A 14,495-nucleotide genomic window follows, 5' to 3' on the forward strand; every position below is an offset into this window, starting at 1 on the left:
TGCCTACTCCAGGTAGGGAATGAGTCCTTACCCCAAGTGAAGGAGTTCAAGTACCTTGGGGTTTTGTTCGCGAGTGAGGGGACAATGGAGCGGGAGATTGATTGGCGAATCGGCGAAGCGGGTGCGGAATTACATTCAATTTATCACACCGTTGTGACGAAAAGAGAGCTGAGCCAGAAGGCAAAGATCTCGATCTACCGATCAGTTTTCGTTCCTACCCTCACCTATGGTCATGAAGGCTGGGTCATGACCGAAAGAACGGTACAAGCGGCCGAAATGGGTTTCCTCAGGAGGGTGGCTGGCGTCTCCCTTAGAGATAGGGTGAGAAGCTCAATCATCCGTGAGGAACTCGGAGTAGAGCCGCTGCTCCTTCGCGTCGAAAGGAGCCATTTGAGGTGGTTCGGGCATCTGGTAAGGATGCCCCCTGGGGCGCCTCCCTAGGGAGGTGTTCCAGGCACGTCCAGCTGGGAGGAGGCCTCGGGGAAGACCCAGGACCAGGTGGAGGGATTATATCTCCAACCTGGCCTGGGAATGCCTCGGGATCCCCCAGTCGGAGCTGGTTAATGTTGCTCAGGAAAGGGAAGTTTGGGGTCCCCTTCTGGAGCTGCTCCCCCCGCGACCCGACACCGGATAAGCGGACGAAGATGGATGGATGGATGGAAATTAGCTCCAAGTTTATACCACAATTTTTACTGTTAGCCTATTTACCCCTGATTAGATCAAAGTATGACTGAATGCATAACCAAATTGAGTTATGTAAATGTATATTATTTAACTAGGTTATTCTATTTTACTATTAAAATACAGTAAGTAAAACAAAAATAAACATAAACAAACACCTATAGTCCAATTTTAACACACACATACACACACACACACACATATATATATACATACATCACAAGGAGTCTACAACGACGCCAGGCGCTCTGTTAAGATTAATGCTAACTTCAGCATGCTTACAAGGCAATGCTAACATGCTGATGCTAAGCAAGTATGTGATATTTCCCATGTTCACCATCTTAGATTAGCATGCTACCATTTGCTTACAGGCAGCTGAGGGCTGATGGGAACATCATTGGTTTATGCAGGCGTTTAGTAAAAAACCAAAGTAGTAGATACATTGAAATTTTGACCTAATGATAGCGCAGGATGAAAAGTCAGGGGATCACCAATGTGATTGCAGTTCATCCTTTCGGGGACATGAATGTGTGAACCAAATGTCATGGCAATCCATCCAATAGTTGTCAAGACATCAGTATAAACCACCCATGTGAAATTATGATACATCGTTGGGGACAATGGGAACCATAAATGTCTGGACTATATGTGGTGCCAATTCATTCAGTAGATGTATTGATACAGTATTTTACTGGATGGGAAGGGAACAGTTTAATCTGTTTGTGGTATTAGAGAAAAAGTCAGGATATCAGAGTCATGAGGATTCATGCCCTTGGAACCATGCCGATCCGTACCACATTTTATGGCAATCCATCCAGTAGTTGTCGAGACATTTCACATTTCTGTTATCGTGTCTAGAAATATAAACCTTTTAATAATTCCCTGACTAAACACAATCAGTTTTTCTTCTTCCAATGTTATCAAAGTTTTACAAACTGATATGGGAGCAATGAATCCCCAGAGTCTCTGTGTGCACACGGTATTGAACCTGTAACTTTGATTTGCCTTTATACCAAATATTACCTACAAATCTCAGGTAAATGTCTCTACAGAGGAATTCCTCCTGTTGATTCCTTTTAATTCTTTTACAAAGGTGTGACGCCAGTTGAATAAAGAATGACTAAACCTTGCCGTTTCCAGTGGGATTTTACCTCCACAGCTTTTTTTTCAGCAGAAGCAATGCAAGGTAGAATAAAGACGGTGCAAAGCACTTTGATAGTGTTCTTCTGGGCTCCTGAAAGGTACACTGTAAAACAATTCAAGCTGGTTCAACTTTGAGACACGAGTTCCCCCGCTGCAATAACAACAAGAGTACACTCAACTTAAAGGCAAAAAAAATTTCAAATCAAGTAGCAGTTTGTTTATTCGAATTTTCCGCTCCACTTGTACCTGATCTTTTGTCTTTTATTTGTTTTTGAAGATCAGATTTTACTTTTCAGCGATTCTTCAAAGGTGTGAATTTCCACTGCTCTGGTTCTTACTGCACAGTTAACATCTTTACATCACTGATTCTGTTTCAAACTGCTTATTCTGGTTCCATCCTTTTTTTTTATAATTCAGTGACTTCTTGTTACGCATGCAAACTGTAAGCAAGTTTGCTAAAGAGAATCCGAGCTCAAAGATCCTACCTGTCCTCACAGCAAAGACAAAAACACCATTTGTTGTTGACTCAAAAGCCTAATATGAGCTATGCTGATGTTCTAAATCTCTAGGTACATCAATGTCTGTCTGATGGTTGGTCGCTCCACCACTTTGGCCCAGACTGAAAAACTTCAACAACAACTTGATGGATTACCTTTAACTTTCGTACAGAAATCATGGTCCCCATGGCAGAAATCTTACTCACTTTGGTGATCTCCTGACTCTTTCTGTTGCACCACGTTGAGGTTGACATTTCTGGCTGCTAGATAACTAAAACCATAAGCTAAAAGATCATATGTGGTGCTTATGCCGACCTTACACCAAATGACTTTGTGAATGAATGTGAGATGGTGTCAGACTTAAGTCTTTTCAAAGTCTGTTCAAAGTCTTCTAGTGTATGGTAGGCATTAGGGAGTTTCATCTTACATATGACTCATCTTGTAATCCATTGTTAATATAAAATATTGATTTCTAGACTCGTCATTGCAGTGGCACATCAGAAAAAAAAGTCATATGTTGTTGTCATATGTCATCAGGTGACCATAATGTGGACCTTCGGTTGCGTGATAACACGTAGACATACTGTATACCGAGGGAAATCATTACCACTATAGCTCATACGTATAAATTAACCTGTTATTATCTCCGCCAATGAGGTTGGTGGAAGGGAGTAACTTTGGCCAAGGAAGAACACAAAATCACAGGGCGGATACAGAATTCTTTTTTTTCACTTTCATTAACATTGCGAGATACAGTATAGGGCATGGCCTTAGTGGAGGACTGCGCTCTCCAAGTAACATTTTAGTTTAGTCTTTAATAATCAGTGAATATTGGCAATAAGAACGGTGATCAAACACCACAAATTGAATTTTCACCTGCTTTTTGTTTGATGGAACTTTTTACGTTGCTTTCTTTTTTCTTATTCATTTAAAGTTCTTGCATGTCGAACTGAAATCATTTTCTGACTTGATAAAGCATGATAAAGAGCTTGGTACAAACAATCTATTATGTGCCCTGCTGTCCTAATGAATACCCTAAATACATTAGAGCTTTATTCTGTGAACATGATTGGCACAAAATAAGAGGTACTGTAATTTCTGCAATATTTCATGATTAGAGTAAAATAGACTAAAGGGGCTTTTTTTGGTCCGGACTTTCGGACTTTTCAGTTTGATCAAAACCAAACTTACAGGTGTGAAACCTAATCCGGACCACGGTCTGGATCAAACAGCCAAAATTTGGTCTGACCAAAAGAGGTAGTCTCAGTCCGGATCAAGCTGAACCATTGTCCGATTCGTTTCTAGTGTGAAAGCATTTTTTGGATGGTTCGGACGTTTGGACCAAATACAGGAAGCTCAGGCAGGCTATCATTGTTATAAGACCAGGGAAGCTCCTTTAAGGAATAGGTCAGTGCTTTGTGTGTAAGGCCACATGAGAGAGTGTGACGGTGAATGTGCTCAGAGCAGACAGCTGTCGGCTATCACAGCAGAGAATAAATCAGCAGTTTACTTGTTAAGTGGTAGTAAATTCACAGCGTAGGTTTCAGTTTGTCTCCTAATAAATGCTGCAGCTCCTCAAACCCCAAGTAAAGTTCCCGTGTCTTGCTTCTCAATAACGCAGCAAATCAAAAAGAGCTGCAAAAAACTCAATACAAGAGGACGGCGAAGCCCGTCTACAAACCAATCAATTACAACTGTCAGGAGACGCAGCGCACGTATGTGATGAAGAAAGGATGTAGTTTTGTCACATATAGTTCTCTAGTGCGCTTGCATAACTGCAGTGTGAAACCAAAACTTACCAGATCAAATGTATACAATGTAACAAAAACATGAACCTTGGTCTGGACCTTGGTTCGGACTTTCAGGTGTGAAAGCCCCGTAAGAGCTTAAATACCTCTTGCTTTTGACAATTACTTTTGAATCATAAGGATACATTATATAATTATGAATCATCCCTATAACATAGTGTTTTGACATAGTAGTTCTAAAGTAATGCATTCAATTAACCGTTTTTAATAAGTGGTGATTTACAAAAGCCAATTTTTTATTTTTTTTTACCTAACTTTATAAATCTGTTCACGGTTTTGCAATTCTGCTTGAATTTAAAATCCATACGGCACCTCATTCCTTTTACTTTTCATTAGTGAAAATGAAAAACTGCGTCAGCTCAGCAGGGCTTTAGCAGCAGGGAATGGCAAATGGAGTCTTTAGATTTTATGGTCCAAATTTACAGTATGTCTGCAGATTCAAGACAAGACCATTAGTGAACCGTGCAGTCATATTTTCTCTTCTAATATAACTGGGAGGGATATGGAAATGTCCCCCCCGTCAGCAACACTTGCCGTTATCAAAAGAGCTGCATAATAAATAGAGGAAAACCATACTGAGAAAGAATTAGGAGTTAAACATGAAAGGAATCATGACCAACAAGCTCCACTGCTCTGTGTAGATGAAAGCACAAGCTACTTTCTAAGTCAAATCAATAACTGAATGGATTATTTAGGGTTGTGTTTGTTTATATTTGAGCCTACCTGTAATGTTCCTGATGCAAGGACTTGAATACAGATCAGATGGGTTATAATCAACTTGGGGAGACAAGTATGTTAGTCTGGAATGATAAAGGAAGGTTTATTGATTGGTTGCAGAGAATAAGGATGGATGTGGGGTGAGAATCTGGCTTTTGGAGACAGAGGTAATGGAGATGGCCGGATGAGAGCGTGGCAAAGCAGCTGATTGTGCAGGCACGCAGGCAGTCAGAGATCCTGTGGCACAGAGAATCCGGTTAGAAGCAAATCAAACACACGAGGGATAAACTTGAATGCACAATTCAAGCGGCCTAAAACGTGAAACTACCACTGGAGCTGGGACATTTTGAAAGTATCTGACGCCGGATGAGTGAAGAGCGAATGAGTTGAAATATTGGAGAGGGAGTGGGAGTTTGGGAAACTATGGAGTGAGATGAGAGAAGGTGCAGAGGAACAGCAGACAGGTGTGGAGGAGGAATAACAGGATGGAGGGAGGAGCAGATACGTTTTGGTTAATGTCATGGGATTATGAAACAGTGAAATTAATTCATTTTAACTATTATTAAGTTTGCATGCACTTTTATGAACCTCATTTGCTGCCGTTTTCATTTAAATGCTAAGCAGGTTTAATGTCTTACTGGTTTTATTCATAATCATGTTGTAATATCTGTGTGATTAATGAGAGGTGATTTGAGTGACTTAGGCATCTTGGAAACTGGTGTAAAAAAAAAACTCTCTATGATGCAATACTGTGACACCATATGTGTAGAGCTGTGCTGTATGACTCAGTGTTATTCCATCAGTCCTCCACATTCACACACAACATAGGAATGCACACAGCTTTAAATATCTAACAACATATGGTAGAGGGCAGCTTTTTGAACCAGCTAAGATGAATATCATCGAGCATACCATGTTGTTGTGTCGTAGAAGCCCATCAAATAGCTTTAGATTATTGTTGTGTTTACTCCATCTCTGCCGTCTTCATGACATTGACAAGCCACACAGTGTTTGTGTAGTTCTAATGTGTTTATCTTTGTGTTCCGTGCCTCAGGGTGATGGGAAAGGACAAACCATCCTTGATAAGGTAACTGACATAATGAAACGACAGCATACCATACCACACCCACCCACACACACACACACACACACACACACACACACAGATGCATGGCCCCTAAAATCTAGGCCATGTTCCATGTGTAGCTGCTACCCTGGAGCTGAACATTCCCTGCTCACTTTGCTTGGCTGGCATGAATGTCAAATTGCATGGCAATACATCCAGCAAGACATTGCACTCTGAACCAAACGTGAGCTTCATAGTGGAGCCTTGGGAAAATGAGTCTGTAAGATTCAACCTCTGGGAACCACGAATGCACACAAAGTGGTGGACGGTGCGACTCACAGACCAGCATTGGCATACATAGAACCATGCCTCTACAGTGGTTAAGATGTGTTTAATTATGGCTATGGCACGTTATAGCCTCCAGATGCAGTACACACCAAGAGAAACAGTGAATTATGTGTTAGCATTACAAAGCTTTGCAGCAGCAACACAGTTTTTATTTATGAAAATAATGGGAGTCACAAATAAATAAGAAAACAAAACATTTAAGACTTTTAAGTCCTTTTCCTTCACAGCTCATTAAATAGCTGGGGACCCTAAACCCATCCACATACCACAAAGCCTGATGGGAGTGGATGTCACAGGATATACTCTGGGAATTATTGAAACGGGGGATATTGGAGATTAATGAACTCAAAGAAGCAAAAAAAATTATCTCTGGAACTAACATCTAGCTAGAAAAGTATAGATGGGCATTGCACCTAACCTGACTCTGTCCAAAGGTTAAAGAAAATGTGTCTACCAGCACCTCTTGAGCTCACTTATTAACACACTATATCTTGTTAGTTTAATCTGCACAAAAACCAAAGGGCGCTTTGGAGATGCGGGTATGTTGATTATTATTTCTTCTTTTTTTTGACAAAGCCAGGCTAGCTAATCAATGCACAGAAATGTAAAGACCAAACAGTGGCAAAATCTCTAAACTACCCGTGATGATAACCAGAAAATCCAGTAACAGACCAGCCTTTAAAAAATCTAAAAGCAATGAGTCAGCATGAAATGATGTCTCTGGTCTTGTTTTGCTTTACTTGCTTTTATTTTAAGTTAATTTGTAAGGCGAGCTAATTTAAATGTGCACCTTTCAACAACAATGTCGTTAGTTGGAAAGGTTTTCAGCACATAGCAAGTTTCAATGCCTGTCATTTATTATTTGTAAATTATAAACCAAGCACAACATTCCTTCCCCTGTCACCTCTTTACGCCACAAGGTGAAGAAAGCCCAGGGTTTGGTTTTCACATTAGGTTACCACGTTTAATCTGCAACTTCACCCGAGGAAAATGACAACACAACACTGGTCAAAGGTTTTTAAAACACCCCCAAGCCCTCAGCTCCTACCGGATCACTCTGAGGAGACAGAAGGGTTGAAACCAGAGCTCGGGTTAAAAAGGTGAGTCTCCCTCATTAAAACTAACTCTGAATAAAAACACACTTTAATGTAATTTCCTAACCATTTTAAAGGAAGTTTCATGGAGAGAATTTAGCAATTTGGTATTAATCAGAGGCTAAATTGTTTTTTTAACCCCTTTAAATAAGAGCTTTATTTCAACCCAAGGAAATATTAATTTTTCGTTGGAAATGCTTGCTCGTTGACACATTTTACATTGTTGCATGTCCAGCTTACCTACTGTACACTAAGTCACTTAAAGGAACACGCTGACTTATTGGGACTTTAGCTTATTCAAAGTAACCCCCAGAGTAAGACAAGTCGATACATACCCTTCTCATCTCTGTGCGTGCTGTAACTCTGTCTGACGCCCCCAGCGCTAGCTAAGCCTAGCACAGATCCTGGAGGTAACTGGTTCCAACTAGCCTACTGCTCCGAATAACTGAAAAAATAACGCCAACATGTTCCTATTTACATGTTGTGATTTGTATAGTCACAGGGTGTACAAATAACAAGGTCAGTATGCTTTTACCATCTAGTAATTGTTGACTCTATTACTCCAACTCTGAGCGAACTCTCTGCTCCTCACCACAGGGCTTCAGGTGCTGCTAGCAAATCACTCAGCCCAAGTAGCAGAAGTTGCAGTGCTTCGCCTTTCTGAGAATATAGTCCCCAGTTTGTATACGGTTAGAAGACGGCTGTGTCTCATGTGACCTTGTTATTTGTACACCCTGTGACTATACAAATCACAACATGTAAATTAAGATCTGTGCTAGGCTTAGCTAGCGCTGGGGGCGTCAGACAGAGTTACAACACGCATGGAGATGAGAAGGGTATGTATCGACTTGTCTAACTCTGGGGGTTACTGTGAATAAGCTAAAGTCCCAATAAGTCGGCGTGTTCCTTTAAGGTTACACTAGCAGCTAATTGGAAGTGTGCTATTTGAACAAATAATATGACAAAGTACTTTTATGTCTTATGTCACACCAGGTGATGGCGGAGGAAAAAACATGGGCGTTGGTCTCAGAGGTGGGGGGCGAGCACGGTTACCTTGAAGAGCTAGCTGACATACTGAAACAACACTTCCGAATCATCTGCTACAGAGAGCTTCTAGAAGACCCAGTGCTTCACGGCCCCAAAATCCAGGTCCTGTTCATGTGGAAGTATTGTCCTGCAGCCGAGCCTTTGTTGCTTGGCCTGCTTCCTTCCCTCAAAGTGGTTGTCAGCGGAGGAGTTGGCATCGACCACCTTGACGTGCCGTTCATTAACAGTCTCGGGGCAAAGGTGGCCAACACGCCAGGCGTAGTCAGCGACTCTACTGCAGATTTGACCATGGGTCTGCTTCTGGCATCAGCTCGCAAGATCCTTGACGGTGAGATCAAAGGTTAACCAATGCAACACAATCTGTGTGTCCTCCAGTTTACAGGAAAACTCGCTGATCAGGGCTTGTATTTATTGCCTCTGAGTAGGAAATTAATCCTAATTTGCCTGCAATTTTTAGATGGATACGCAGATTATTTGGTCATTCTTTTAGCATATTATCAGCTTCCAAAACCTTGAAAGATCATTTGTAAATCTGCAATTATTGGCGTTTTTTTATAAAAACACCCAAACACATATATGTGGATATACAGTGTATAGACTTAATATATATATATACCTGTATATATATACCTGTATATATATTATTATTGTTTTTGTCCAAAACTTGTCCAACTTTTTGTTTTTTTCAAAGGTCATCAAATAGCTATTGACCCAAAGACAATGCACATACCACAAAGTCTGATGGGAGTTGAAGTCACAGGGTCGACTCTAGGGATCATTGGAATGGGAGAGATTGGTTACAAAATTGCCCAAAGAAGCAACGGATTTGAAATGAAGATCCTGTATCACAACAGGACCAGAAGGTACAATCAACAACCTCAAAATGTTTGCGTTTTACATCACTGATGAATTTATTTTTTAATAGCCATGTAAAACAAATTCAGGATGTTTTATGTTGTATATTTTGCAGAAATAACCAATGACTGCAGTATTGATAATGAGGTTTCTCTAGGACTATGCAGGAAATCAAACACGTTGTTCATCAATGACAACAACAAGCTAATGCTTAACAAGGTAGCATTTTTCTTGCAGGGTAAAAGGTAAACTGTACCAACTTTAGCAATGTTTCTTTTTTCAAAAGAAGCTGATTGCTACCATTCTTTAAAAAACACAACATATCCTCCCTTGAAAAACTGGATACACTGTTAGTGTATGAGTCTGAAAACGTTTATTCATTAATTCTTCTATTCAGAAATGTGGAGGATGAGCAGGCAGTTAGAGCGAGCTACTGCGAGAGCCTGGACGACCTGCTGAGGCAGTCGGACTTTGTGGTGATAGCTGTCAAACTGACCTCGGACACAACGGGTCTCGTCGGCCACAGAGAGCTATCCCTCATGAAACCCACAGCAACACTGGTCAACATCAGCAGAGGTGGGAACAATGTGTTTCCTACACTCAGGGGCCGGGCTAGAAGTGTGAAATATGATTGCCCCTCCCCCATCCATTGGGTTAGAGTGCTGTTGTGATTTCCATGGGATCACAGTATCACTTGGCTGCCTGTTATGCCAATTTTCCCAGCCCTTGTCACATGACCAATTTCCATGATGACTATCCAAAATTCTGATACCATGGAACGATTTAAAGTAGCAGAAAATGTGTGTATTCTGATATACAATTTGTTCAAAATGAAAACAAGTGAAACTAATAATGAATGTGATGTTTTATTTAGCAGAATTACATTATGCTCTATCCTATTCAATATTTACTTGAATTACATTATGCTCTATCCTATCCAATATTTACTATATTTCTAAGCATTTTTTCTGTGCTGATAAAATGCCCCCCCCCCATGACTGATTGTTGGTCCTCCCTGTGCCACCTCACTTAAAAAGTCTGTAATCGCCCCTGCCCACACTGTAACTGTAAATTACTGGTTCAAGTTAATAAAAATTCTCTTTTCATTTTCTCAGGCCAAGTTGTGGACCAGGATGCCTTAGTTAAGGCTCTCCAGTCGGGATCAATTCGTGCAGCAGCATTAGATGTGACTCATCCTGAACCTTTACCAAGGTCCTTTACACTGAAAATACACTCTCAGACCAATCAAAACCCACATATGTTCTAAAGCTAGAATGATTCACTACTGTAACAACTAATAACGTATTACTCAGCCTCTCTGCTTCATCTTGTGCAGGGACCATCCCCTCCTCGGCCTACCTAATGTGCTGATCACCCCCCACATCGGTATCAGTACCTACAATACAGCAAGAAGGATTGTGGAGAAGATGGTAGAAAATGCCCTGGCTGCAGTGAAAGGCTTACCTGTTCCAAATGAAGTCAAGCTGCAGTTACACAATCAATGTTAAATCTTTCTGCAGTGGTTGTTCAGAACTAATGGCCTCATTCTTTTACATAAGATATCTTAGCAATGACATGTAAACATAAGCAATGGCAACAGTCAGTGTGAAAGTGCAAAAGTGTATTATACCATAGTGTCTTTCACAACACACTTTTAAAAAATAATAGCAGTTTATACAGATTTATATGCATTATTTTAAAAACACTTGAAACAAAGTTAAAATAACTTAGAAAATAATAATTTTGGCCACAGGGCATTCATTTAGACATGGTAACAGACACCTACTAAGTACTTCCAGTGAAACTGTCTGTTCACCGTTCTAAATGAATGCGCTGCACCTGCAGAATTAAATCGAATAGAAGATGAAAAAGATGAGATCAAGACATATGCTGCTGTCGCATAAGCGTCTGCCTCACATCCCCAATAGCTGTTCAAACTCGCTACTTCAGGCTCCGACCGACACATGGCACGTCATTTGTTCGTGAAGATCTTGATGTTGATTTGGGGACAATGGCATGGCTGGATAGCCAGCTAGTCTTGTTGTTACCCTTATAGAATACATTTGTCAAGTATTTAGATGAATTATCATTTAACTGAAACTATACTCTTCCCCTAACCTTACCTAAAGTGCTTTTGTTGCTTAAATTTAACCCCCGCGTGTGACTCATGAGCACGAGTGTGCGCAAATGAGACCCTTGAGGCCACGTTTGTGAGTGAGTGGGACGGGGACAGACAACAGTGAGGCTGCCACTCACTCTCTATCTGTGATTGTATTTTAAAAAGGGCATGCTGTCTAGAAATGAAGGGCACCCTTTCAGCAGGCGGCCCACACAGGCCTCCCTGAAGTCCACAGCTCGGCTGACTCGGGCTGGCCTTTTCCCTCAAGGCTGCTCCTATAAACTGTGAAGGTGAGAACTACATTAGCCTATTACAGATGTGACCTCACTGAAAACTAGAAATGTCCTTGAGATCTTATGATCGTTTCATTTTCTTGGCAGTCTAATCATTTTACATATTAAATCGCTAAAAAGGCTTTGCTCATATAAAGGTATATTATTTGCATCTGAACATGGTGGACGGTGCTCTATTTTTATTCCATAGCCCCATTCCAGTGGCATTAACATTAAAGGTGGGAAGTGGAGAATGAAATGTTCTCTGCGCCCCTCTGTAATTTAACTCATTGTTCGGGTGAAAATATGGTCTGTAATAGACATGGACATCCTGCCAGCATCTACATGTAGCGGACAATATAACAGCACATTGGATGAGCATTTACCGGGTCTTGCTCTCCTGACCGCTTTAATTTTCCCCTGTTCTGAAATAGGCCTGAATGTTGGTGTCAGCATGTTTCCGTCAGATTGGCAAAGACATTTGTAAATATTAAAATCACCCCACTATCACCTAGAGAAATAAATCCAGTCTAAATGTGGCTTGTTTCTACAATTTATTCTTCAGTTTGGAATGTCCAATTCCCCATGCATTACAGTCTTGTAACTGGTTATTTGTTTAATACGGCTTCATATTTCATTACAGTCAGACTCTCTCTGTCGAACTGTTGCACTCTGCTCCCCACTCATGGTCTCTAATTAAAATGACAAACTGTGATTGCATGTTACGTTGATATTGCACATATTTTCCATGTGTATATGAATACAAAACACATACACAACTGTGTTTGCAGCGTGGAGGGGGCTACACCTGCATTTCATTGGGCAATCCTGTATTGTATAATATACAACAATAAAGCTAGCTAAGCTAACTAGCCAATAATTTATGATTTTTCACTCTACTTATAGACCCAAAGTAGGCATGTTTTATTTTTTTTTCAAGATTATCTTTTGGGTTTAAGCGCTAAAGATCAACTGGCACGCACTTTCAATTTAGGAGGACAATGGCGTTCACCAAAATGAGAACACAAGTACGAACAATTCTGCGGTTTAATAACACCCTCATTAATCTGACGTAGATCTCTCTTCGGACATTTGTGACGAACAAATTTGAGAAGAAACTTAGGAAGATGTTGGTGAATGAGGCCCATAGTTACTACATGGCTGGTTGCTAAACTAATCAATCTAACTAAGGCTGGCTAACACGCTAGCTAGCCAGGAACACGCCGAACGTACCACTTGTCAGTCACAATGGTAACGGTAAATGTGTCAGTGGCAAACTGGGAAGTATGTCCACACAATTAATTCAGGAGATGTGTTTCCCATCAACTCTACTCCCACAGCTGTCTGCGAGCCTCTTTTGTGGAGCAGTTTGCATTCAACGCATCAACATTTGTTGAACTCAATGTAAAAGATTTATGCAGACGCAGGCTAATGTGCCCTTGCAAGAGAATCCACTGATCACAGCAAGTTTGATGAGTTGCTCCTGTTCTAGTTTATATTGGCAACTTCATCACCTCAGCTAACATATTGATTTTGGCACACTGAGCACCCCTTTCACATTAGACTCCATCATATATATTTGAATCAGTGTCCTACCATCCAAAATGTTGATTATCCAAATGAAATGTATTTCTCTCAGATAAAGTGAAACATATTTGGTATAAATAAGTAGACATTATGCTGGTATCTGTGTGTGTGTGTGTGTGTGTGTGTGAGTGGGTGGGTGGATGAGTGGGAGGATGAGTGTGCAAGGCAAAGCTTAATGAACGGTGCTTCAAGTGTGACTCTTGTGTCCTTTCTTACATAATTTAAACTTTTCTTTTTTTTTTTTTTTTTAAAAGGCTGAAATAATAAGAACCTACACATCAGAAATGTTGGAATCTGGTGGGAATTGATACGCTCTCAGTGTTTTCAGTGAGTCACAGATAGAAACTGCCTGAACCACAAACAGTCATCAATCCCTCTCTTCCTGTTTTCTCTCAGGCTATACTGGATGCTTTTATTTGTTCATGGCTTTGTCGGCAGCCCATCCTCATGTTCCACTTCTATTTTTGCACGTTCAACCACAGTAGATGAAAGCATATCAAGATTTTTTTCGCCTCAAAGCCCAAGTTCTTCTGCAAGAGATGTTTTTTTTGTGAGAACAGCTAACTCTGTATTATTATCCAAATGAGGAGGAGGAATACTAGATTTTATTAAAGCATGAGCGCACACAAGAAAGTACAGTTAGTGGATCAGAAATTCTCCTCATTTCTTTGAATAAAGAAAAGCTAGAAGCCATGTCTCATTTGCAAAAGGAAACTAAAGAATTCTTGTTTTAAAAATGAGACTTCTAGTCTTATATGACCTCACTTTTAGTCTATTAATTCACACCCTAACTCCACTCACTCTGTTATCAATGGTGTAGGAACAGACTTCTTTTCTTCTTTTTATTGATCTGACAAAAGGCAAAAAAAGATGTTAACACAGTATTTATGAATTCATTTAGATGCAAGAAAGATGTTGATGTTGATGATTTTTTAAAGAGTTGAGCATGTTTTTCTGCATCTCTTCTGACACTGCAAGCTCCTCTTTGCGCCTTTTCTCCTCAGAAGTGAGAAAATAATAATGTTCACAAAGAATTAAAAATGATTGGTGGTTGAGATTTAAAAGAACAAGAAACACTAAAAATGAAATTAAATACATTTAATTATATTGTGAAATCCAGATTATGTTGACAGAATTTCTTCAGGTCTCCTGGTAATTTTAATTAACGCACTTTTGAAAGCATTAACAATGCTGTTGATTGTTACAGAGCCGTTGGTTATTCATGTCACTCCCAAGGGGAATATTAAGCTTCAAGGTAATT

At 40.3% G+C, this 14,495-nt stretch overlaps 1 protein-coding gene across 1 annotated transcript; it reads left to right on the forward strand.

Annotated features, from left to right (window-relative positions):
* Positions 1-6,779: 6,779 nt before the first annotated feature.
* On the forward strand, positions 6,780-13,291 carry LOC120569540 (probable 2-ketogluconate reductase). The gene is made up of 7 exons (XM_039817406.1): positions 6,780-6,799; positions 7,181-7,360; positions 8,348-8,729; positions 9,093-9,264; positions 9,654-9,832; positions 10,372-10,468; positions 10,593-13,291. The coding sequence occupies exons 3-7, from the start codon at positions 8,351-8,353 to the stop codon at positions 10,762-10,764; spliced, it is 999 nt and encodes a 332-aa protein (XP_039673340.1). The 5' UTR covers positions 6,780-6,799; positions 7,181-7,360; positions 8,348-8,350; the 3' UTR covers positions 10,765-13,291.
* Positions 13,292-14,495: the final 1,204 nt, after the last annotated feature.

Source organism: Perca fluviatilis, chromosome 12 (genome assembly GCF_010015445.1).
Source record: "Perca fluviatilis chromosome 12, GENO_Pfluv_1.0, whole genome shotgun sequence".
NCBI classification, from domain to species: Eukaryota; Metazoa; Chordata; class Actinopteri; order Perciformes; family Percidae; genus Perca; species Perca fluviatilis.